The 21,828-nt window shown below is 48.8% G+C and overlaps 7 protein-coding genes across 7 annotated transcripts; 2 read left to right on the plus strand and 5 right to left on the minus strand.

Annotated features, from left to right (window-relative positions):
- Window positions 1-1,342: 1,342 nt before the first annotated feature.
- Window positions 1,343-4,387, minus strand: FPSE_04831 (uncharacterized protein; the record flags this gene model as incomplete). The annotated part of the gene is made up of 1 exon (XM_009257949.1): window positions 1,343-4,387. One exon carries the CDS (start codon window positions 4,385-4,387, stop codon window positions 1,343-1,345), a length of 3,045 nt encoding a protein of 1,014 aa, XP_009256224.1.
- A 1,428-nt stretch (window positions 4,388-5,815) lies between these two features.
- On the plus strand, window positions 5,816-7,333 carry FPSE_04832 (uncharacterized protein; the record flags this gene model as incomplete). Its single annotated transcript, XM_009257950.1, has 1 exon — window positions 5,816-7,333. The coding sequence occupies one exon, from the start codon at window positions 5,816-5,818 to the stop codon at window positions 7,331-7,333; it is 1,518 nt and encodes a 505-aa protein (XP_009256225.1).
- An 824-nt stretch (window positions 7,334-8,157) lies between these two features.
- Window positions 8,158-10,254, minus strand: FPSE_04833 (uncharacterized protein; the record flags this gene model as incomplete). Its single annotated transcript, XM_009257951.1, has 7 exons — window positions 8,158-8,892; window positions 9,077-9,588; window positions 9,643-9,685; window positions 9,739-9,824; window positions 9,900-9,921; window positions 10,009-10,141; window positions 10,244-10,254. 7 exons carry the CDS (start codon window positions 10,252-10,254, stop codon window positions 8,158-8,160), a joined length of 1,542 nt encoding a protein of 513 aa, XP_009256226.1.
- A 1,809-nt stretch (window positions 10,255-12,063) lies between these two features.
- On the minus strand, window positions 12,064-14,470 carry FPSE_04834 (uncharacterized protein; the record flags this gene model as incomplete). Its single annotated transcript, XM_009257952.1, has 6 exons — window positions 12,064-12,733; window positions 12,787-13,814; window positions 13,869-13,981; window positions 14,031-14,130; window positions 14,187-14,311; window positions 14,383-14,470. The coding sequence occupies 6 exons, from the start codon at window positions 14,468-14,470 to the stop codon at window positions 12,064-12,066; spliced, it is 2,124 nt and encodes a 707-aa protein (XP_009256227.1).
- A 1,138-nt stretch (window positions 14,471-15,608) lies between these two features.
- Window positions 15,609-17,476, plus strand: FPSE_04835 (uncharacterized protein; the record flags this gene model as incomplete). Its single annotated transcript, XM_009257953.1, has 2 exons — window positions 15,609-16,333; window positions 16,387-17,476. 2 exons carry the CDS (start codon window positions 15,609-15,611, stop codon window positions 17,474-17,476), a joined length of 1,815 nt encoding a protein of 604 aa, XP_009256228.1.
- A 347-nt stretch (window positions 17,477-17,823) lies between these two features.
- Window positions 17,824-18,723, minus strand: FPSE_04836 (uncharacterized protein; the record flags this gene model as incomplete). Its single annotated transcript, XM_009257954.1, has 3 exons — window positions 17,824-17,910; window positions 17,967-18,160; window positions 18,495-18,723. The coding sequence occupies 3 exons, from the start codon at window positions 18,721-18,723 to the stop codon at window positions 17,824-17,826; spliced, it is 510 nt and encodes a 169-aa protein (XP_009256229.1).
- Window positions 18,724-19,627: 904 nt separating this feature from the next.
- Window positions 19,628-21,368, minus strand: FPSE_04837 (uncharacterized protein; the record flags this gene model as incomplete). The annotated part of the gene is made up of 5 exons (XM_009257955.1): window positions 19,628-19,882; window positions 19,938-20,513; window positions 20,564-20,625; window positions 20,679-21,073; window positions 21,121-21,368. 5 exons carry the CDS (start codon window positions 21,366-21,368, stop codon window positions 19,628-19,630), a joined length of 1,536 nt encoding a protein of 511 aa, XP_009256230.1.
- Between the last annotated feature and the right edge of the window lie 460 nt (window positions 21,369-21,828).

The following is a 21,828-nucleotide window of genomic DNA, read 5'->3' on the forward strand; positions in this document are numbered from 1 at the left end:
TTAAAAGAAGCCACTGGATTTGGGGAGCAATTAAGCTTCTCATGTAAACCACTTTGTATCATACCCCTCCTAGACAAAGGACACTTTTGCCTTGCATTGGCATGGCTTGGGAACGACATAGCATGATTTTTTTATTGTTCAAAGTTTTACACTGCTTATCATTTCCTTGAACTGTAGACAATTCAATGCATAAGTACTAATACCGATATGGAGTTTTGGCATTGGGGTATTAGAGAATTGGCTGCTTATGGTCGTGATACCCTTTAGAACTGTCACTTCCACTTTTGTCTGCGCCCAAATGTTGGATTTCAGCGCTGCTCGCAGTGGTGTATCCTAAGACTGTGATTTCTGAGTTGGTGTTATCCTTTATATCTGTCTAAGTATTTATAAGAGCTATCCATGAGTTGCCAGTCTGTCTGCGTATCTGTGAGATTTCATATGCTACCATGCACTTCCAGTCTTTTACTCTGATTCATGCTGAGGCATTCGGAATGAGTGGTGCACTCAGTATCACAGCCGCACCACCCGGCGATGCTGTCGACGGGAATCAGTCGCAAGGACAAAACACCACCCAGATATAGAAGGGAGAGGCTGCAAATAGCTCAGCCAGTTCTATCTTATATAACCGAGAACAAAATCCATTTCAAAAGCAGCATATATCCATTTCTGTCCTTCTTTTAAGAATGCCCTAGAGGAAGTCACTAAACGATATCCTATGGTCAATATGCAGCCACCAGATGCAGACTAGGCAAGCCTCAGGGTATTAGAAAAATTGGCCGCTGGAGGCATAAGAGACGAAATTAGTAGGGCAGCTTATGCTACTTAGACTATGCTCTTTAGGCTATTTATTTTTGTAACCTAAAACTGAGGAGGTCAACTTTTCTGCTACCCAGTAGGCAAGCTATTTATTTGTATATCCTTAAGTCTGACAGCAACTTTTCTATTACACGCCAGCAGGTCTCATGGCTTTTTTTCATGTATAAGAACGACGTTGCTAAATGAGCTCTGTAGAATTATGACTCTCAGTCACAAAGTGAGGGACGACATTACTAGACTTTTGAAAATCATGTAGAACCGCAGAACGACTCTTCGCTACAGAGTGGCTAACTATCGGTATCCGTACACGATCAAGGTTTCAATATATGTCTAGTTAGAATAGCTGCACAGCTCTAGTTGCTATTAATCACACCACTCCAACGCCTACGTATCCGTGTCAAGGTGCCAAATAACAGTCTTGTTATTCCACCCACCAAGTGCCTCTCAGGCAAAGTCTATGTAAGTATATGTGTTATACAATAAAATACCCCCAGCGCCATGAAGTACACACCGAATCCCAGTAAACTCATGGACCGCGACGAATGCGGACCTCATCAGCATCGGCGAGCTTCTTCTCTGCGCCTACGCCGAAACCCATCATCTTCTTTGCACCCTTCTTCTTGGCTCCGTACTCCTCATCGAATTTGCGGATCTGCTTGAGCGACTGCATGTCCTCGCTGATGCTAGCCGGGATCTGGCGAAGTGCCTTGTCGAAGTGATCTTGGCGCAGTATACGCTTCTTGGGGTATTCATAGGGTTCGGTGCCGGTATGTCGTGCAGCAGCCTCGTTTTCCTCTTCGACAGCGGCCATAGCGGCGGCAACGCAAGCATTCTTGAGGTCGGATCCTGAGTAGTAGGGGGTACGCTTGGCGAGTTCTTCAGGCGACACGTTAGGTTCGAGGATTTCACCCTTGAGAAGAATCTTGAGAATGGCAGTGCGGTCGGGCTGCATGGGGAGATCGATGAGAAGACGTCGAGGCAGGCGGCGGAGAACAGCATCATCAAGATCAAAGGGACGGTTGGTGGCAACCATGATGAAAGCTTCTGTCTCTTCAAGACCATCCCACTCTTTGAGAAACTGGTTGATGTGGGAGCGATGCGATGCGCGAGCACCAAGCATGCTACGGTTGGCCAACAGAGAGTCGGCCTCATCGATAAAGACGACGCAGGGAGAGATCTTCTTTGCAAGAGTGAAGACAGCCCGGATGAGCTTTTCGCTCTCACCAACCCACTTGTCGTTGATAGTAGCACCGCTTATTTCAAGCATGTTTGCACCACTTTCTTTAGCAACGGCCTTTGCAAGCAAAGTCTTGCCTGTACCAGGGGGTCCATACAACAAACATCCAGGAATTTTGTCCTGAGCCAGTACACCATACGAGAAAGCATCGGGTCGCACCAAAGCCAGGGTCGTGAGAAGCTTGAGCGCGGTTATGGTTTCCTTTGGCACATGAACATCTTCAAATGTGGTTCTCAAATTTTGACGGTTGATATGCCCGGATGATATCCGCTTCTCATACTCGTTCAACTTAAGAGCGACTCGGCTGCCTGTTTGTGAATCTTCCGCCTTCTTCTGTGAGTCCTCTCCATCCGCCTTGCCGTCTTGCTCTGGCTCGTCGAGGTATCGTTGTCCAGGTCTTTGCCGTAGGGGACCCATAAGAAGGCGTTCATATACTCCTCCTGGCGCAGCGCCAGCTGCCTCTTCTTCGTGACGCTTGGCTGCGCTCGCTATATTGTACACTTCTGGCAGGGGAAGTATTGACTTCTTGAGCATTTGTGCCCGTGTGTCTGTGGCGTGCATAAAGATTTTCATGTGCGCATCTGAAAAGTCAAGAAACCCGTGGCTTCCCAATGCTTTCAGCATTCGGTTGATGTTTTGGACATTCTCCACGAAAATATCTGTTTCTTGGAGGGGAAAGGCGTTATCTGAAGTCTGTGTCCCGCCAGATGGTTTGGGTTGCATCAAAGTGCGTTGAGGATGTATGTGGCGCGAGATGACAAAATCGCTAGCAGATATATCTCGGATCATACCCTGATACTCCTCGGAAGGTTGCTCGCTCGACGATGTTCCAAGAATGGCAATCTTGGAGCCTTGCCGCCATGCTACATCCACCAGGTTTCTCAACCGTGTAATCAGCATTGAACCCTCGAGGGTCATGTTCAGTTCCACGAAGTCATGAATATGGATGATAAGGGGCTTTTCACGGGATGAGCCCTGCTTCAGCTCGGCAGCTTCTAGGATCTGGGCCAGGACTTTATCGATCTTGATGTTCTCCCATTTCCCAAAGGGATCGTAGTTACCCTGCTTGATCTTCGACAGTTCGTCCTCGAGTCCACCTGACGCTGTACGGATATTAATAACGCCGGAATCAGGGTCGTTGTCCTCCTCTTCTGGTCGTGCCACAACGTCAGGGTCCTTATAGAGCTTTCCGTTCATCTCTGCAGCACGGAACCCCATGTGGGACAGTGATCCCCGCGAGTAAGCCCAGTCCTGCTCAAGATAATCCCCCACTACCACAGACAAATCCTGGGCATCGAGCTTGATCAAATCGGCGTCGTTGAAATATGCGACATGTTCCGCAACAGCAGTCGATATGGCTTGCCCACTATAACCGGACATGGACAAAACAGTTATCTGACGCTTGAGATTCTTGGACTCCGAGTCAGGTGGTGGTGGTGTCGTCAGCTCGCGGCGGAGAGCGGATCTGACAGAGGAGAACGTGAGGACGGGGAGGTCGGCAATAGCTTGAGATAGAGAGTGGTCAAGTCTCCAGTCATAATCAAGGATGCTGTCGAGGCCTGTCTGAACTGACAAGAACTGGTCGCGGAACTCTTGGGTGTGTCGGTCAAAGTCTTTGTAGTAGTGCCACCACCAGAACGGCCGTGAAGTGTATGTATATTCGGGGTGCCGGGCAGGATATAACGAATCGGTCAAGTGCCACGCTGAATCGAGTAACATGTCGTAGGCACGGGTAAAACTCGTCAGCTTGTGGACAAGGTCATCCGTTTCGCATGAATTAGGTTCGATGGCAGTGATCTCTTTGGCGCGATCTGCGACCTTCTCAACCAAGGCACTGAATGTGGTATCGAAATAGTCTTCGAGTGCCTTGTTGGATTCTGAGACTCGGGTGTTCTTGTCGGTGGCTTGAGGATCGATAAAGATTGAAGACGTCTTGGACTGTTTGGCGTCTTCAGCAAGAGCAATCGGGAGCTGCGGTCTCGTCCGAGCATGGTGAAGGGTAACGTTGTCGTTGAGAAATTCCTGTGGCAGCTTGACGGGAGGTAATGCGGGAGCGGCCTGTTTGCGAGCTATCCTGCTTTTTAGAGAACTCGATGCTCGAACTCGAGAACGACCGGGCATGTTTTCGGTCCCATTTTGTGGTTGTATCTCCTCATCTTCTACCGCTGTCGACTGGTTCGGGGGCTTGTCGCCATTGTTTGCGCCAGCGCCTGCACCTATATTTCTCCAGGTCGAAGTTGTTTGGAATGATCGACAAAGGATTCGTGATCGGGCTTGAGATCTGGAGGCGGCGACAGCAGGATGGAGCAGGGCGCGAAGCCCTGTCAATTGCATCCGGGCGATTGCTCGTCGGTCGGGACCGAGAGTATGAAGTTGACAACGTTGGCAACGTCTCAAAAGGTTCGACGTCGCAAGGTTGTTTGTGAGTCTAACAAACTTCCCCAAAATTTGGAGCCGTTGCGTCAAAAACGGAAACGGATTTACAATGTCGAATCGGCCGAATACCGGTCAAATTCCGGCTCCGACTGTTTGACGGATCTATCAGTTCGCAGTCGTTTACAAGATGAACTTCGGTTGACGGATAGATCATCACGTCAGAATTTAAGAGTCCCCTGTACTGTGTCATTTCAAGCGATTTGCTCATGGAATCTGTAGACCATGGCGGCCATCTTTCAAGTCTAGGGTATCCTCAAATCCCCAGGACCCAGGTGATAAGTGTAAGTGAACCATGCTAGCGAACCACGGAAACAACATAGGTAGATAAAACAAATACACAATATAATCTGATAATGTTCTTACTAATTAGTTTCGTTTTTGTAAATGAATATGCGTCGGTTGTTACTACATCAAAGCTTGGCACGTCATTTCATTCAGGTGCATGGGTTCTATTCGTAGTGTAGACTACATTGCATGGATAGAGTGAATGATTCACGCTTAGATTACTGTGAGACGATATACCGACTCAAGTAGATTGCACCAACAATTGGCGATTGATGATCAACATGAAAATTTGCACCATCACAACTCACTTACAACTCAGGCACGTTTGCGTGCTTTTCATAACAATCTGTCTCGTATATGCTCCCCCTGGCGCCCTCAACAACACAAACCAGTCTCCACAAACTGGGCTGAAACCCATACAAGACAGGCCTCATCAGCTCGACATTTCTGTATCAAGAGATCAGTTTCGAAATGTCAAAGAAACTACTTCGAAACAATTTGAATTTCAAAAGAACGGGACTCAGACTTGATCCAGATAGGTGCCTTTCTCCAGTTGAAAGAGATGTGTATGAGTTATTCATTGGTAATGATAGCTAAGCTGCATAGGTACCCATGCCGACTATATTCACAAAAAGAAATTTGAAAGTCTCTCGTTGCAACGCTATTTCTTATCTCTAATCTACCAGGCTTGGCTCATTCGGCACTTAATCAAGAAGAGGTACAGTACAGTACCCAAGATTTATTGTCATCATAGACTTCAGCCGTCATCCACTCGCAGCTCTTGGTAATAGCTAGAATGCTGCTAAGCCTCGTTGGTGCTAAAACGCCTACGCGGGGTTTCCACTGCTAGGCGACGACGCCTGTCACTTGTCATCAACACTCCAACTCCCGTGTCTTGACTCTTTACCTGGTTTGGATCGTTCTCTCACTTCTTGTACTGTGTTCATTCTCATTCTCATTCTCAAAAGACAGGACACCCTTTTGAGCGCCATGTTATAAAACCAAATCACTCTACCCGTCACACGTCAACCTATCCCAGCAATGGACAACTCTCAAGTCTTACCAGAACAGTCTCAGTCGACCAGCCCAGAAGGATCGCCGCCGGATCCCGATAAACCCTACCACTCAAAACGACCTCACAAGAAGTCGCGTGCGGGATGTCGCAATTGTAAAACCCGTAAGGTCAAATGCGATGAGGCTCGTCCTGTGTGTAAATCCTGCAGACTACGCAAGGCAGATTGCGTATACATCACACCTGCAACCTCTACCACTTCCTCGGCAAATGACAAAGTGATCAGCAATTCACGTCGCTCTTCTGCAGAATCATCGCCTATTCACCAAAAATCTCCTACGCCTGATGCCGAGTCCATTAGCGAGGACATCCTTGAGGAGGTTAATTCCCTGTCGGTACAGCCGCACTTCCGCCCTCGCCCCATGGACAGGATAGACATGAAGCTACTCTGGTTCTACACCAGCACAACAGCCACGTCTTTCTCTGTTGACGAGGGACCGCTTAACCCCATAAACGATGTATTGAGGAATCGCCTAGTCCAGGTCGCTTTCGAGAATCCGTTCCTCATGGACTCGTTATTCGGTCTGGCAAGCCTTCACATGCAGAGCCTCGACTTGAAGCCCGACGCTGCCCGCGCATTGGCATACCGTGCTCGCTCATTCGAAGGATACCGTATGGCCGTGGAACAAGCCCGCCCGGAGACATTTCCAGCCCTGCTCGCGAATTCCCTACTCCTTACTGCTCTTGCATCCCAGAATTTCCGAGATGAAGATGCCAAAAGGCTTTACATAATAGACTGGATGATCGTATGGCGAGGTATCGGCCTGGTCATCGACCTGATGGGCGTTGAAAGGCTTATCGATTCGGGACTCTACCCTCTCTTCAACCGACCTCCTATTGATATCGAGCAATCTTCAAATCACATCCCTGCTGTTCTTCTCCTGATGATCAACTCCATCGAGCCTGGTGACCCAGAGTATCTCGAGTACAAAACTTACTATGAGACGCTTCAATTTCTGGGCTCCCTGTATCAAAATCTGCACGATGGCTTTGGACCTGTCATGATGTTGCGAATCATTACGTGGTTCACTTTCGTTCCAAAAAAGTTTGTGCAATTCGTACGGGAGCTACGCCCCCGCGCTCTCATAATCCTGTCCTACTACGCCGCCTTTCTCAAGCTCCCATCAGACGTCTGGTGGATGGAGAATATCGGAAACCGGTCCCTACAGGATCTTTGCGAGTTCATTGGTCCAGAATGGCAACAATACCTTCTCGTCCCGCATATGGCACGTTTAGTGGAAGGACAGCACGAGGTAGCCAAGGTATTGTACGAAGATCCCAACTGGCAGCCCAGAGCGCCAAACAATCTGCGACTAGATCCCACGGCGACTGTTACACTCGTTGATGAGACAGGGAGACGTGTTGAGTGGATACCCGCTGAGAAGAGGCTTGTGCTTATGGATGAACGAGACCAAATCACATCCAAAACCAAGGCCACGGAGAAGTGGAAGAGAGAAATGAACGCCAATTTCTCACTTGACGAATAGTCAAATATGTTTCACTATGTATTTTAGAATTGGATACTATGTAGAAAATGGACCAGACTTTACCTAATTATACCGACAAAGATAACATCTCGCTCGAGGAGAACCATACTCGTGGGTTATTTATCCTTGTTTCCTAGAATGTAGAGGCAATTGGCCTAAGTGAAGCGAAAAATACTATTAATGAAGAAAAGAATATCGCGATACTCATTACTTATAAAGTACTTGGCTATAGTTAAATGATATAGTGCTTAATTAGTTATGCGTCTTCTTCTCAATATCCGCAGTATAGAATTCTCTAACTGCTCCCTTAGAGCCTCATGGGTTTAGGAGGGCTGCCCGGGATTTGTTCTTATGATGCAATCTAGCAGAGCTATTCTCTTTTCGAGGAGATGCTGTCGCCACTCTTGTTACGATTGTGCCAGTGCATCCCAGTCCAGAATGACCAGAAGATTGGCCTTTAGGCTTTAGGATAATAAAAAAATAAACGACCTAAAAAGTCTAGTCTAAATAGCATAATCTAAACGACTGGTTTCGTCTCTTATGCCTGGGTCCAGCGAGTTGAAAGCTAGGTAATGTTCAAAGGGGTGTGTAGTCACTTCACTTGTCATACAGTCACACTGGAGCGGAAAAGATCACTTAGTAAAAAAGAAAAGCTTGATATGGCTACAAGAGGAATTTTGTTGATTTCTTGGTACACAGCTCACAAAAGAGACTTGATGGAGCTCATGAGAAACCTCCCCGGACCTTGTTTCCTCTGCTCTATACAAAGGTCCTTATTTCTCTCCTCCCGTCTCCCGCGGCATTAACTTCAATACTTAAACCCCTTACTGGCTCTCGAGCTCAGCAAGAATCTTCTCACCCTTGACCTTGGCGGAGGCGAAGTCACCAACCATGTAGAAGGCACCCTCGGGAAGGTTGTCACCCTCACCGCTCAGAATGGCCTTAAAGGAGTTGATGGTCTCCTTAAGGTCGACGAGCTTACCCTCAATACCGGTGAAAACCTGGGCAACAGTGAAAGGCTGGCTCAGGAAACGCTGGATCTTACGGGCACGCTCGACAGTAAGCTTGTCGGCCTCAGACAACTCATCCATACCCAGAATAGCAATGATATCCTGAAGAGACTTGTACTCCTGGAGGATCTGCTGAACACGGGTGGCGGTGTCGTAGTGCTCCTGACCAACAACTCGGGGGTCCAACATACGGGACTTGGAGTCGAGAGGGTCGACAGCGGGGTAGATACCCAACTCAGAGATACCACGGGACAAGACAGTGGTGGCGTCCAAATGGGCGAAAGTGGTGGCAGGGGCAGGATCAGTCAAATCGTCAGCAGGGACGTAGACAGCCTGGACCGAGGTAATGGAACCCTTCTGGGTAGTGGTAATACGCTCCTGCATACCACCCATATCGACGGCGAGAGTGGGCTGGTAACCGACGGCAGAGGGAATACGACCCAAAAGGGCAGAAACCTCAGAACCGGCCTGAGTGAATCGGAAAATGTTATCAATGAAGAGAAGCACGTCCTGACCTTCAACATCTCTGAAGTACTCAGCCACAGTCAACTTAAGTAGTATTCAGTTAGCGATATATCCAAGATCATAAGGGTAATCATAAAGTCATAAGGGAAGCCTAAGAGTTATCTTAGGCTATTCTAAGAATCATAAGCATAGCCTAAGAGCTAGCCATCTTAGAGTAGCCGAAGAGTCGTCTGCATGACAGGAAAGGATGGTTCGGGAATGTACTCACTCCAGTAAGGGCGACACGGGCACGGGCTCCAGGGGGCTCGTTCATCTGACCGAAAACCAGGGCGACCTTGGACTCGCCATCAAGCTGAATGACGGAAGTCTCCTGCATTTCGTGGTACAGATCGTTACCCTCACGGGTACGCTCACCGACACCAGTGAAGACGGAGTAACCACCGTGGGCCTTGGCGATGTTGTTGATAAGCTCCTGAATGAAGACAGTCTTGCCGACACCGGCACCACCGAAGAGACCAATCTTTCCACCACGGGCGTAGGGGGCAAGAAGATCGACAACCTTGATACCAGTGACGAGGACCTCAGCAGAGGTGGACTGCTCAACGAACTCGGGGGCTTCGGTGTGGATAGGAAGGCGCTTGTCAGTCTTGATAGGACCACGCTCGTCAATGGGGTCACCAGTGACGTTCATGATACGGCCAAGAGTCGCGGGGCCGACGGGAATGGTGATGGGAGCACCGGTGTCCTGGGCAGAAGCGCCTCGGACGAGACCCTCAGTACCTGTAAAATTGCGTTAGGGTGCATCTCTGAAAATTCGAAACGATGATGACATACCGTCCATGGCAATGCAACGGACGACGTTCTCACCCAGATGTTGCTGTTGATTGTTAAAATTGGTCGGTCAGATGAGGTAATTGGGTCTGTACGTACGGAAACCTCTAGGACAAGCTTCTGGCCATTGTTCTGGCACTCAAGAGAGTTGAGAATGGCAGGGAGCTTAGCACCATCGAACTTGACTGCAGCATCGTCAGTAATCCCCTCGCTGTATTGTTGCAGACTCGCTCGAAGTCTGCTGATGATGGTTTACTAACCGTCAACGACGGCACCGATGACCTGCAAACAGTCGGGTTAGCACGGATTCTTGTGCGAGTCGGGTTCGCCCGGGCGACCGGAATGGAATCAGGAGCGGTTCGTTCTCACCTGGTGAATCTTGCCGGCGCCAACGCCAGTGCTGGCCCATCGGCTGGAGATGGGAAGTCGGAGAGCGGAAGGTCGGAGGGCACGTCGAGGAAGGACGGCCGGGCGAGCCGCGCGGGCGAAGGAGGAAATGCCGCTGCCGAGGGAAAAACACAATGGTCAGCTCAATTGGGCTTCAATTGGGGCGGAAAGGGCGTCGAAAAAAATATCGACAATCGCTTCGGCGAGCGATACTCACCTCTTGAACATCTTGCCAGATGACAAAGAGCGATCAGAGATAGGAGTGGAGAGAGGTTGGTTGAAGCTGAGGAGAACTTTTACGGGAGGTGAGCAGTTTTGCTCGGGAGAACGACTTGGTCGGTTAGAGCTTTCGCAGAGGGATCACGTGAGACGCTAACCCGATGTTGCCATTGGCCCCACCGGGCAAGCTGCGATGCCGGCAATTTCCCGGGATGAACGCAACGGAATTATTCGCACACCCACTCAATACCAGAGCGGTTGCCTCGTCAGAGGCCACTCAGAGCCAGGCAACGGAGAGATGCCTGAGAAGCATCACTGAGTCCTGATTCCTTAGGCCTGCAGGTTTTGAATGCTTCCGTGCCGCATCTCTCACCTTCGGTCGCAGGACCAATCTACCAATTTATCTCACAATGGATTGAGCCTAGGATGCATATCAAGAAATCGAAACCATTCAACAAGCTCTTTTTCCATCTTGTTTCTCAGCAAGCCTTTGTTTGAAGGGTTAAAGGCAGCAGTGATCTTACGGAAATCTTAATTCGACGCTGCCTTAAGACGGGAGGATGCACAACAGAGCGGGGAAAGTAACATTGACCTGGCCTGGTCGTTTGTTGTTGAGTTGGAGGTAGAGGCTCGAGATAGATTGGTTGAACTGTGGTTCTGAACCATGGCAGCATATACATATATAGCCTGTTTTAGTATGCAAAAATAAGCAACCTAAACACCAGGTCCAAATAGCATGAATCGACATATTAATTTCATCACTCAAACGTTCAGTGACCAACTTTCTGCTACACTCCATGAGGCACAATGTAAATGCGTGATATATCAAGTCGATATGTAGCCAGGCATTAAAAAGACTTGAATGATATGTATGTGCCCATGTGCCATTTGTATTTATTTTCTATTCCAATATTCTACCAGCCAGGGATTTGCTGTCTGTGGTCGCCTCGTCTGTCAGTCAGTTCATCACTCGCTTCATCAAATGTCGCCATCATTTCGAGACACTTGCTTTCCGGGGCACCTTGTTAGAATCAGATCCCCATCTTGCCTTGCATCCCGCTCTTTTCGATAGTGATCAGCTCCTATTGGTTGATCTGTCAGCCACGCCGAGATGACCCTCTAGTGGCCAATCGCTAGAGGCAATTGGCTGTCCCAAGCTTGACTGACCCAGTCAATCTTTGACTCTGCTATTTGCCAATTGTCAACTTTTTCCCTCCCAGTTCTTCTCCCCATGCTTTTTTTTTTCGTTCGTTCGCCCCTCCATCACTCAACATTCGACATCAGTATTTTTTTGGCAGCCGCAGGCTTTATTAGCACTGTAGCAGTCGCACATATGTGACACTTTGTAGTTGACCGACCATCGTGAATACCAATACAACGGACAATATTCAATTATTGTAACCTTTGTTATGAAGCCCTTCCCTCCCAAAATATTAAGGTAAAAAGACAAGTTAATATGTTCATCTTGACTCTAACCGAATGCCCGAGCCGAAGATCCGATATCACCAGCACCCCACTCAATTACGATGAGGCTACTAACTACGGAGACGTCCATTGCTAGGCTAATTTTCAGCCTTATGTTTAATCGCAAAAATGCTAATATTATCATCAATCACAAAAAGATAAATCGTTAACATCATTGACTTTTATTACTCGAAATTTTATGGATTGTGCAAAGTAGCACAAACAACATGACAGCTTATACCCCGCTAGTAATGACGTAGCCTGCATTCATCCCTGGCAAATGAAGGACTTGTTCGTGCTCAACTTTCCTCGTCTCGTCGTTCCCCGTGTTCCATCTCTTGTCATCATCGCCATTTAAGAGCTTTGAGTGACTGTGGACTCAAGAGCAAGAATAATGGCAGTTCGAGCAGGAATATAGACGTGCGTCCAGTTCTTTCTGTTGTTCCATTCCATAGGTGTAGTGAAGAATCGAGTGTTCTCATCGATACGGTTATGGCCTCCGACATCTCCGCGGTCTGAGTTAAGAACCACACGGTATGTTCCTGGAACCTCAATTCCAATACGGTAGTCGCTGAAGCTGTTGGTTGGGTGGAAGTTGAAGATGAAGACCAAGCCAGCTCGCTCGAACACGATAACCTTGTCACCCTCATGCTTCAGTGAGATGTACGCCTGAGGCGCAGACAACCAGCCGTACTTGGCCTCGGTTTGGTTCATCATACGATCAAAGTTGTCGAGGAACTTGTATCGAAGCAGAGGATCATCTGTGAGGTTGAGCTGTCGTCTAGCGTACCAGAATGAGTTGTTGTTGCCCTCTCGAGGGAAGTCGAGCCATTCAGGGTGGCCGAACTCGTTGCCCTCAAAGTTAAGGTATCCCTCTCCTCCAAGTCCGTGTGTCACCAGTCGGATCATCTTGTGGAGGGCCATACCACGGTCAATGACGGCAGTCAAGGGCGAGAGGGTCGACATGTGAGTGTACATCTCGGCATCGCAGAGATGCATCATGAGCGTTTTGTCGCCGACAAGACTATAGTAATGTTAGTAACTTATTTCTTGACAGTTGCTTCCAAATAGACTTACGCCTGGTCATGGCTCTCAGCATAAGCGATAGTCTTCTCGCCATGTCGGCGGTTGGTCAGGGTGTGGCAAATGTTGGCAATGTCCCATTCGTCATCCTTGACTTCCTTCAGGATCTTGATCCACATATCAGGAATTGCCATGGCAAGGCGATAATCAAAACCAATGCCACCGAGTGACAGTGGTACGCAAAGAGCAGGCATTCCTGAGACATCTTCGGCAATTGTGATAACCTCAGGGTAAAGCTGATGCAACATCTCGTTTGCCAGCATCATGTAAACGACAGCCTCCTCGTCAACATCTGAGCCAAAGTACTCATGGTAGCCACCCGAAAAGCCAGTTCCCATGCCGTGATGAACGTAAAGCATACTGGTCACACCATCGAATCGGAAACCATCGAACTGGTACTCGTCCATCCAGAATCGCAGGTTGCTCAGTAGAAACCTCATCACCTCGTGGTGCCCGTAGTTGAACAGTCGGCTGTCCCACTGGTCATGTCGACCCTTACCACCACCATGGAAGTACTGGTGGTCGGTACCGTCGAACTCGTTGATACCATCAAGGACGTTCTTGGAAGCGTGACTGTGGACAACATCGAGTAGCATGGTGATTCCCATGCCATGAGCGGTGTCAATGAGCTCCTTCAGCTCTTCAGGAGTTCCATATCGACTGCTGGCTGCGAAGAAGTTGTTGATTTGATATCCGAAGCTGGCATAGTACGCATGTTCCATGACAGCCATCAATTGAATCACGTTATATCCAAGAGCCTTGATACGAGGGAGCATGTTCTTGGTGAACTCCTTGTAAGATGCGACTTTCTGCTCGGGGCTGGAAATACCGACGTGTGCTTCGTATACACGAGCACTGGTAGGCTTCTTGGGTCGAGAGTTCTTGAACTTGTAGGTCTCGGAAGCTGGGGGGTTCCAGAAACGGGCATCGTATGCGGGGGATACGGACAGGTCCTGTGTCACGTACTTGATCCAAGCAGGAAGTCGATCAACATGCTCACCACTGGGCAAGTCAAGAGAAATCTGGTATATGAATTAGACATGGTAGATTGATATTGAGTATAATCCACGACGAACCTTGAGCTTGGTGTTGTGAGGAATGGCAGTTTGGCCATTTTGGGCAGGGAGTGTAATCTCAAAGACACCGAAATCATTCTTCTTCATGGGGTGAGCGCCACGATTCCAGCCATCTGACTAGAGTGTTAGCACAGGTAGAGGCAATTGAGTTTGGAAACTTACTAAAGTCGCCGATCAGGTACGCCGCAGTAGCATTGGGTGCCCACTCGCGGTACACAATGTTGTTGTTGGCATCGACATTAAATCCGAACTTTTCAGCACCCTATGGATATACGCATGAGTATCGCAACTAGGTGGGGGTGGAGGTTATGAGCTTACCCTGCTGAACTTCTCAAGACCACCTTCAGCGTCATTGATGGTCTTGATCCAATCTTGTGTTTTCGAATACCGTCTCTTCAGAGCTCCGCTGAAGGGCTCCAGCCAAGGATCGAGCTTGACAACGCCTAGAGTTCATTGTAAGCATGGCGCCGTTGAATATCGGACCATCACATATCAGGCCATGCAATGCACTTACCTGTGCCATCATTGGGAATATCGCCAGCAGCACCGTTTGCCTGATTGGGGTCCAAAGAATTGGACGAATTCTCGACGATTGAAGCCATTTTTTTTTCAAGAAAAAAAAGTAGAATGGGTTTGTAGAAGGGAGATGTCGAGGGTGAAGGTGAAGGTGGGCGGGGTAGGTAGGTAAATATGTAGTAGGTGCTGTTGTTTCAGAGCTCCAGACAATTGTTGAGCTTATAGTGAGACACAGTTGAGAAAGATTTGCACTTGACAAAACAGCGCAAGAGAAGAGTTATTAAAGAGTTTTTCAAGGTGAAACGATGACTGAAAAATAAGATGAAGAATCAGAAATTGTGGCAACCACGGTCGAATTACGATATCTGAGACCTTGCAACCTCCTATCTAGCTCACTCGCCTAACCTCCATCTTTCGGTTTGCCCGCGCAGAGCTTTATCGATAAGTTGGGATGACGTCGCAGATGAGTGGATTTACGTCCCAACGGCTGGGGGACGTATCTGCACGCTGTCCCTTAAGTGGAAGTCATCACCCTTTCGAAGGCCTGCAAGTGTCGGCATATGGTTGAGGTGAGAGTGGGAGCGGGCCCAACATGAGAAAAAAACACAACTCAGCATATTGCCACTTCCTATAAAAGACCTCATTGAGGTTGCGCGAGAATCATTGTGCAGCTTGGGCCTTGACGGGTCCCGCCCGCAAAGCAAATGGTTCGTGCTTAGGGGAGGCCGGGGCCCCATGCCAGCTTCTTTAGCGGGACGGAGGCGAGCCTGGACCTCTCAGTGGCTGCCTACCCTGTCAAACTTATTGACGCTATACGGGTAGTATCGCATCAGCTGGCGCTGAGGCGAGAGATCCTCGACTTTTAAGCCTTCGCGCCGATAGCGGACCCGGGAGCTAGGAATCGCAGCGGCGGAAGGGTCCCGGAGATGTATCAAGTACGTCCATCACATAATCTACAACCTACATACGGATACGCGCTCGTTGCTTGCGCTCCTATCAATTCAATTACTTTCGTGATCGGTTTCCTCGTTATCTCGTCCATGCTCGCCTCTATACTATTCATACGATAGACTCTCGTTTCTCGCAACGCGACCGCATTGAGCTGTCTTGACCGATTCCCCCGCATCCTGTCATCATTGGCCCAGGCGCAGACCATTTCGGTCGGCCATCGTCTGACGCTCCTTGATCAGCTCTGCTTATTATGAAGATTGAATATATATCATGATGGCGCCCTTTGTCAGGACGTATCCTACGGCTCGCTGCAGTCTTTGCCACGTTTCGCGCTCCATCATTCGACCAGTCCCTCCCTTGACTCTACGAGTGTCTATTCATAATACATCGTTACAACGACAACATCGATATATATCCACGTCCCAACCATCATTGAGACGAAACAACGACTTCAATTCTGGCTTTAGTAGTAGCTATGATCCATCAGGCGACTCGGGGCGTGGCCCTATGTTTAGCAAGACCAACTTCGGCGTACCGCAGTTCTATCCACGCGACCTCAAGAAACGAGTAGACGATTACGTTGTTGGTCAAGACAGGGCTAAGAAGACAATATGCGCGACAATATTCAACCACTATCAAAACCTGCGCAGAAGACATCAACATGACCACGAAGATCGAAATAGGCGCGATAAGGTGATGCGCCAGAGATTCGCGAGAGACAGGGAGCTGCATCAGAAGCGTCGTGAGATGCATCCCGTTGAAGGTCAGCGTGCACATAGTTCTTTTTCTGAGCGCTACGCCGCTGATGCCATTGAAGATGAATTCCCAGGACACAACGAGTCGGTCCGTGGGCTCAATGATAGTCACGAATTTGACGATGACCCTATGGATCATCTTTATGTCACTGAGGACATAACAGTGCCCGAACATGTCAAAATTGACAAAAGCAATCTCCTTCTGATCGGGCCGACTGGTGTCGGCAAGACTTATATTCTAGAGTATGCACCCTTGTACCAGTATGTAGAGCTAAGAGGCATTGACAACTTTCTAGGACGCTAAGCAAGAAGATAAACGTGCCCTTTTCTATTTGCGACTGCAACTCCTTTACACAGGCCGGATACATAGGGCAAGATGTCGAGACATGTATTGAACGACTCCTCATCGAGGCAAATTATGATATCAAAGCAACAGAATATGGTATCGTTGTACTAGACGAATTTGACAAGATCGCGAGGCGCGAGACGACAACTGGCCGGGATGTTGGGGGCGAAGGTGTCCAACAAGCTCTTCTGAAGCTTGTCGAGGGTACAAAGGTCACCATCAATGTCAAGGACAACCGCTCGTCACGGTCCACGCCGCCAATTACCACGAACTATAATGCGTCTGGTTCATCTTCATCGACGCCCCAGGCAAATCCCCCAGGCGGCAAGGTTGATCAGTATACCATTGACACCAAAAATATCCTCTTTGTGTTCTGCGGTGCATTTGTAGGACTGGATAAGGCTGTGCTCAGGAGAATTGCTAGACCGACCATGGGCTTTGGCGGAGAGCTCCGGGGCCGCTCGTCCATGTCTGGAAACAAGCAGACCCTGCCAGCGGAAACATATACACACTTACCTCATCATAACCCTCAATCAGCTTCCTCATTCACGCCCTTGGATCTCACCACGCCGGCTGATCTTCAGAGTTTTGGGTTCATTCCGGAGTTGATTGGGCGGCTACACAACATCTGCGCTCTTAGCCCATTGTCCAAGGAAGATCTCTTCCGCATCCTGACCGAACCTCGAAACAGCCTTGTTGCCCAATACACAGCACTCTTCGAGACATACCCTTCGCGGCTATTCTTTACAGAGAAAGCATTGTATGCCATTGCTGAGCGAGCTGCAGCTTCAGAGACGGGAGCAAGAGGCCTGAAAATGGAGATGGAACGAGTCCTAGCAGAGCCTATGTTTGACGCCCCTATGCCCTACGTGCTCGTCACAGAAGCGTGCGTTAAGGGCACTGACAAGGCAGGTTACTGGGGCAAGGACGGTCGGTTTGAGCTAGATAGGAGAATGCAGGCGGAAGAGATGCATCCTGCAAAGGCAGACCCGAGTAGTACCTTTGAAGGGTATCGGCAGGCTGGACAGAGTGGTGGCTAAATATTGATTTGCACTATATTGCATTGCACTGCACTGGAAACAAGGCGTACTGGAGCAATTGCTGGATTAAGGGAACTGGAATTAATGTCGAAAGGCTGGTTAGGCAACACATCTTTGCGTGTGCTCCCACAAGGGCAGGCATGCGGACGCATTCAATCAAACAAATGACGCGACTCGGGTTCCGTTGTTGTAGTACAGTATTTACACCAGGAGGACTTAATTTCTCTGGAGCGACCTCGAAACCCCTAGTCATGCCCGCGCACACCAGAGGCCGTTTTACACACCAATACGTCTCCGTAGAGTCACCCAAGCTTCTAACACAAAAGAAACGACGTTGTGTATTGAATTTAGTTGCCCTTGGGAGGAGACTGGACCATACCCTTGCCGGCGTAACCAGGAGAGGTGATACCAGTGAAGGGATCGGATTTTTGGTTCTGGGAGGCCTTGTTAGCTGATTGATCGGGCAGTTTGCGAGCAGGAGATAACGTACCTTGAGGAACTCGTTGGTCTCCTCCTGGTACTCCTGGGTCATGGTGTAAGGAGCAGGCTTGGCGACAAGGCGGACCAGGCCAAAGAGACCGACACTGGCAGCAATACCAATGAAGATACCCCAGGCGACGCGGGCGTTGGTTCCAGGGGGGTCCTCAGCGCGGGGACCGTGAGGGCCGAAGGCAATCCAGTAAGCTATTGAGAGAATTTGAGTTAGTTCTCTGATGGTGACGCAGATGCATATGTCTGAGAGGCAGGGTATAGGCCGATGATACAACAGGGAAGCTATTGCTTAGATGGCCCCCATCCACCAATTAGAGGGCCGAATTGGTGGGTTGGGTCTACATGATGCAATTGAGGCTCATTAAGGCCTCGATGCAAGGCTGAATATGTTTAATTGAGGTTCTGCATGCAGAAAATGCCATCTGAGAAGGCTGAAGGACTGTGTTGTGACGGCTGTGCACGCAGTATCTCGGCTACGCGGGCGGGATGGAGGTATTTTCGCAGTGAAGGAGAGTTAAGAACGCACCAGCTTTCTTCTCCTGGAGGGTCAACTCGGTCCAGCTGGACTGCATGCGGTCACGCAGAGCCATCCAGAGCTCGGCCTGCTCCTGGAGGGGCATGCCCTCCCATCGCTTCTCGATGTTGGCGAGGGTTGGGTTGGAGATGGCGTGAGTCGAGGCAGCTCGCGAGGCCAGGGCGGGAGTGCTGCGCACAAGGCTCTTGCGCAGCAGGTTGGTGGCCGATGTGCGCAGCATGGCGGGCGTATATATTGTAATTTTGGTCGTCGGGAGGGCGAGAGGGAAGGGAGCTCAATTGGTGCGTCCGTGAGCGCAGAGTGGCAGTTCGTAGAGGAGGACGGACAAGATGAGTTTATTCGGGGAATGTCAGAATTAGCAAGACGAGAGCAATCATACGATGGGTCCTTTGCTCTCGGGCCTTGGATTGGTGCAAAACTTAGTCACGTGATGCTTTATCTTTCCTTGTTGCCGGTTTTGCACGAACTGATGAAATCACCTGGAACATGATTGGCCAAAGCTTAGATGCTGCACCCAAGGCAATGAATCACAGGTCACCATTAACGACTACTACCTTGTATTGTAACAAGCTACGAGGGAAGAAAACGCAAGACTTCATCTTACTTACAGGTATATAGACACAAGATGACTTCATATCAGCATAAATATATCATAACTATAACATTAAAACTAAGCTATCATGCTCATTGGGAAAGTCAAGTCAACTCCTCTGTGATACAGAACACCTCCTAAGCTTAGGGTACAAAAATAAATAGCCTAAAGGATATAGCTTTAGTAGCATAAGATGATCTACTAATTTCGTCTCTTGTATTCTCAGTGGCTAATTTTTCTGATACCCTGGGTCCGGCTTATACATCATTAAAAAAATAAATGCCTGCAGACTTACTGCTTCTTGAAATACTCTAGCTGACTAACTTCGATCATCAAATATTTATCACATCGAGATTAGAAGTATTACGAGTGGTGATGAGGTAATTGTGTTCACTATGTCTATTAACAGAAATCTTTTCACTATCAGGCCATTGTATGACTCCCTGCTAGCCTTTATTCCACATTACTCATACGGATATCATAACCCTTACTGCACTTACACTATGTATCGCTTCTCTTTCCCAACTCTTACTCAAAGCTTGACATCGAATAGATTTCGGCTTCGGATTCTCTCTCCATATTTATAGAAGATCAGCGGCAAGGGAATTGCAGCAGAAGCAACAAAGCCCAGCACCGAAGTTCCCCAGCCGTAACCTAGGCTCTTGTACATACTTCCTCCAGCCAAGGGCAATAGTGCTCCGAATAGTGACCGGAGTACGGTACTTGCAGCAATAGCAGACGCAGCGTATTCGATGTAGGCATCAACTAGGTAAACCGAGATGCACATCTAAGTCATGTTAGCTGGGCTGTATCAACTATCCCACCGGTCTTGAAACACTTACAAATACGATGATCATACCGAGCCCCAAAAAAGAGGTGCCAATGATAGGGACAATCCAGTGGGTTCTTTTCTCGGCGGTCCATCCAAATATAAATAGTCCGGCTGGGACTATAAGACAAGCTGCAGCCATGAGTGGTAGTCGATACTCTGGCTTACGATCTCCCCCGTTCTTCTTGGTCAAGTAATTGACCAAGGGATCCGATGTCGCCCCAGAAATGACAAGCCCTATCAAGGATCCCACGCCAAGTCCCAGGTAAGCAAGACCAACAGAGCCACTGGAGAAATGATACTCTTTTACAAACAAGGTGGGCATGGATGTAAAGAGGAGATAGAGATAACCGTAAACGAGGGCCATGTAAAGCGATAGGAGAGTAACGATGGGCGCAAACAGGAGCATCTTTGTCGGCCGCACCATGGCCATGCTGAAGAGTTCTTCTGTACTGATTTCTTTGGCGAGAGCAGAGCGCAGTTTGGGGTTTCCTGTTTCCTTACGAAGCTTCTTGGTCTTCCTATCGAGAATAGTATACGCGTACGTCTCTCTCATAAACACGAATGCCATTATTGTGATTGCACCGGCCTGGAGACGAGTCAGATTTGCTTCACAGTCATCATCGTAGTTTCACATACCAGAATAGAGACAACCCAGAAAGACCATCGCCAGCTCTTGGCTTGCGAGAGGTATCCGCCAGCTAAAGTTGTCAGTTATCCAGGCCCAACTGAATGACTCATGATGTAGACTTACCGACTGGTCCAATTACTGGTCCAAAAAGAGGCCCAAGAGCCCATGAAGACATAGCAGCTCCGCGTCTTTCCCTGGAGATCATATCGGCCAAAGACCCAGCTCCAATGGTCAGTGGGCAGGAGCCTGCAAGTCCAGCAAGAAGACGGAAAGCGATGAGGCCACCTAGATTCGGGGCCAACGCGCAAGCCACATTGAAAATGACAAAGAGGACATTGCAAATGTGGTAGAGCGGAAGTCGACCATACATCTCGGATAGAGGAGCGATTACCAACGGGCCGAAACAATATCCAAGAAGGTACACCGAGACGATGAAAGATGCCACCTGCGAATTCGTAGAGTGGAACTCGGTCATAACTTGTTCGATACTAGGTGCGAAGATAGAAGAAGCCAGTGGTCTAGAAGAGTTAGCAAAGTAAATCAACTAGAGATAAATGCTTCTTACGTGACGAATGTCACAGACGAGACGATTATCACTGTAACAGTCTTCTTCCCCATTGACCAGTTCTGGGGGTTAGCCGGATCGTCAGGGCCATCCCAGTTGACAATATTGGGGTCATTCTCAACAACGTCGTCGAATTCGACTGAAGTTGAACCCTCCTCCAGGTCCCTTTCCCGCTTCGAATCCTCGTCAGGTACTTTGGTCAGAGACTCGGCGCGTGTGAGCTCTTCGATCGTGTTTATATGTACCATAGTGCTTGATGAGACTCGCACAACAGCTTCCGAGGCAGACTGTTAACTCGAGTTCCAGTACCGGCACTGGAGTGAAATGATGCCTGTTGCAAGACGATGGTTTGGGAATGAGGCCTATCATCTAGCCCAAGCCATGGGGGGAGCCGTTGCTATAAATGCCATAAGTTTGAACCGGGGGAACATTCACTTTCACACTAATGCATCGAATGGAACTTTTTGACCGGGGAAAGTAACGGTAAATTCCTTAAGTCCGTGTCTTAGCAATGGTTGACAATATGATCTCGCGGCTAGTAGAGCCCTTGAGAAGGGGGTATGGGTGATCCAAGCCGATATGGGCGATACCTTAGGCTGCTTAACCCTTCACAAGCTACTGGGTAGCAGAAAAGTTGACTTCCTAAACTTAGGGTACAAAAATAATTAGCCTAAAGACTATAGTTTTAGTAGCATAAAATGACCTACT

Source organism: Fusarium pseudograminearum, chromosome 2 (genome assembly GCF_000303195.2).
Source record: "Fusarium pseudograminearum CS3096 chromosome 2, whole genome shotgun sequence".
NCBI classification, from domain to species: domain Eukaryota; kingdom Fungi; phylum Ascomycota; class Sordariomycetes; order Hypocreales; family Nectriaceae; genus Fusarium; species Fusarium pseudograminearum.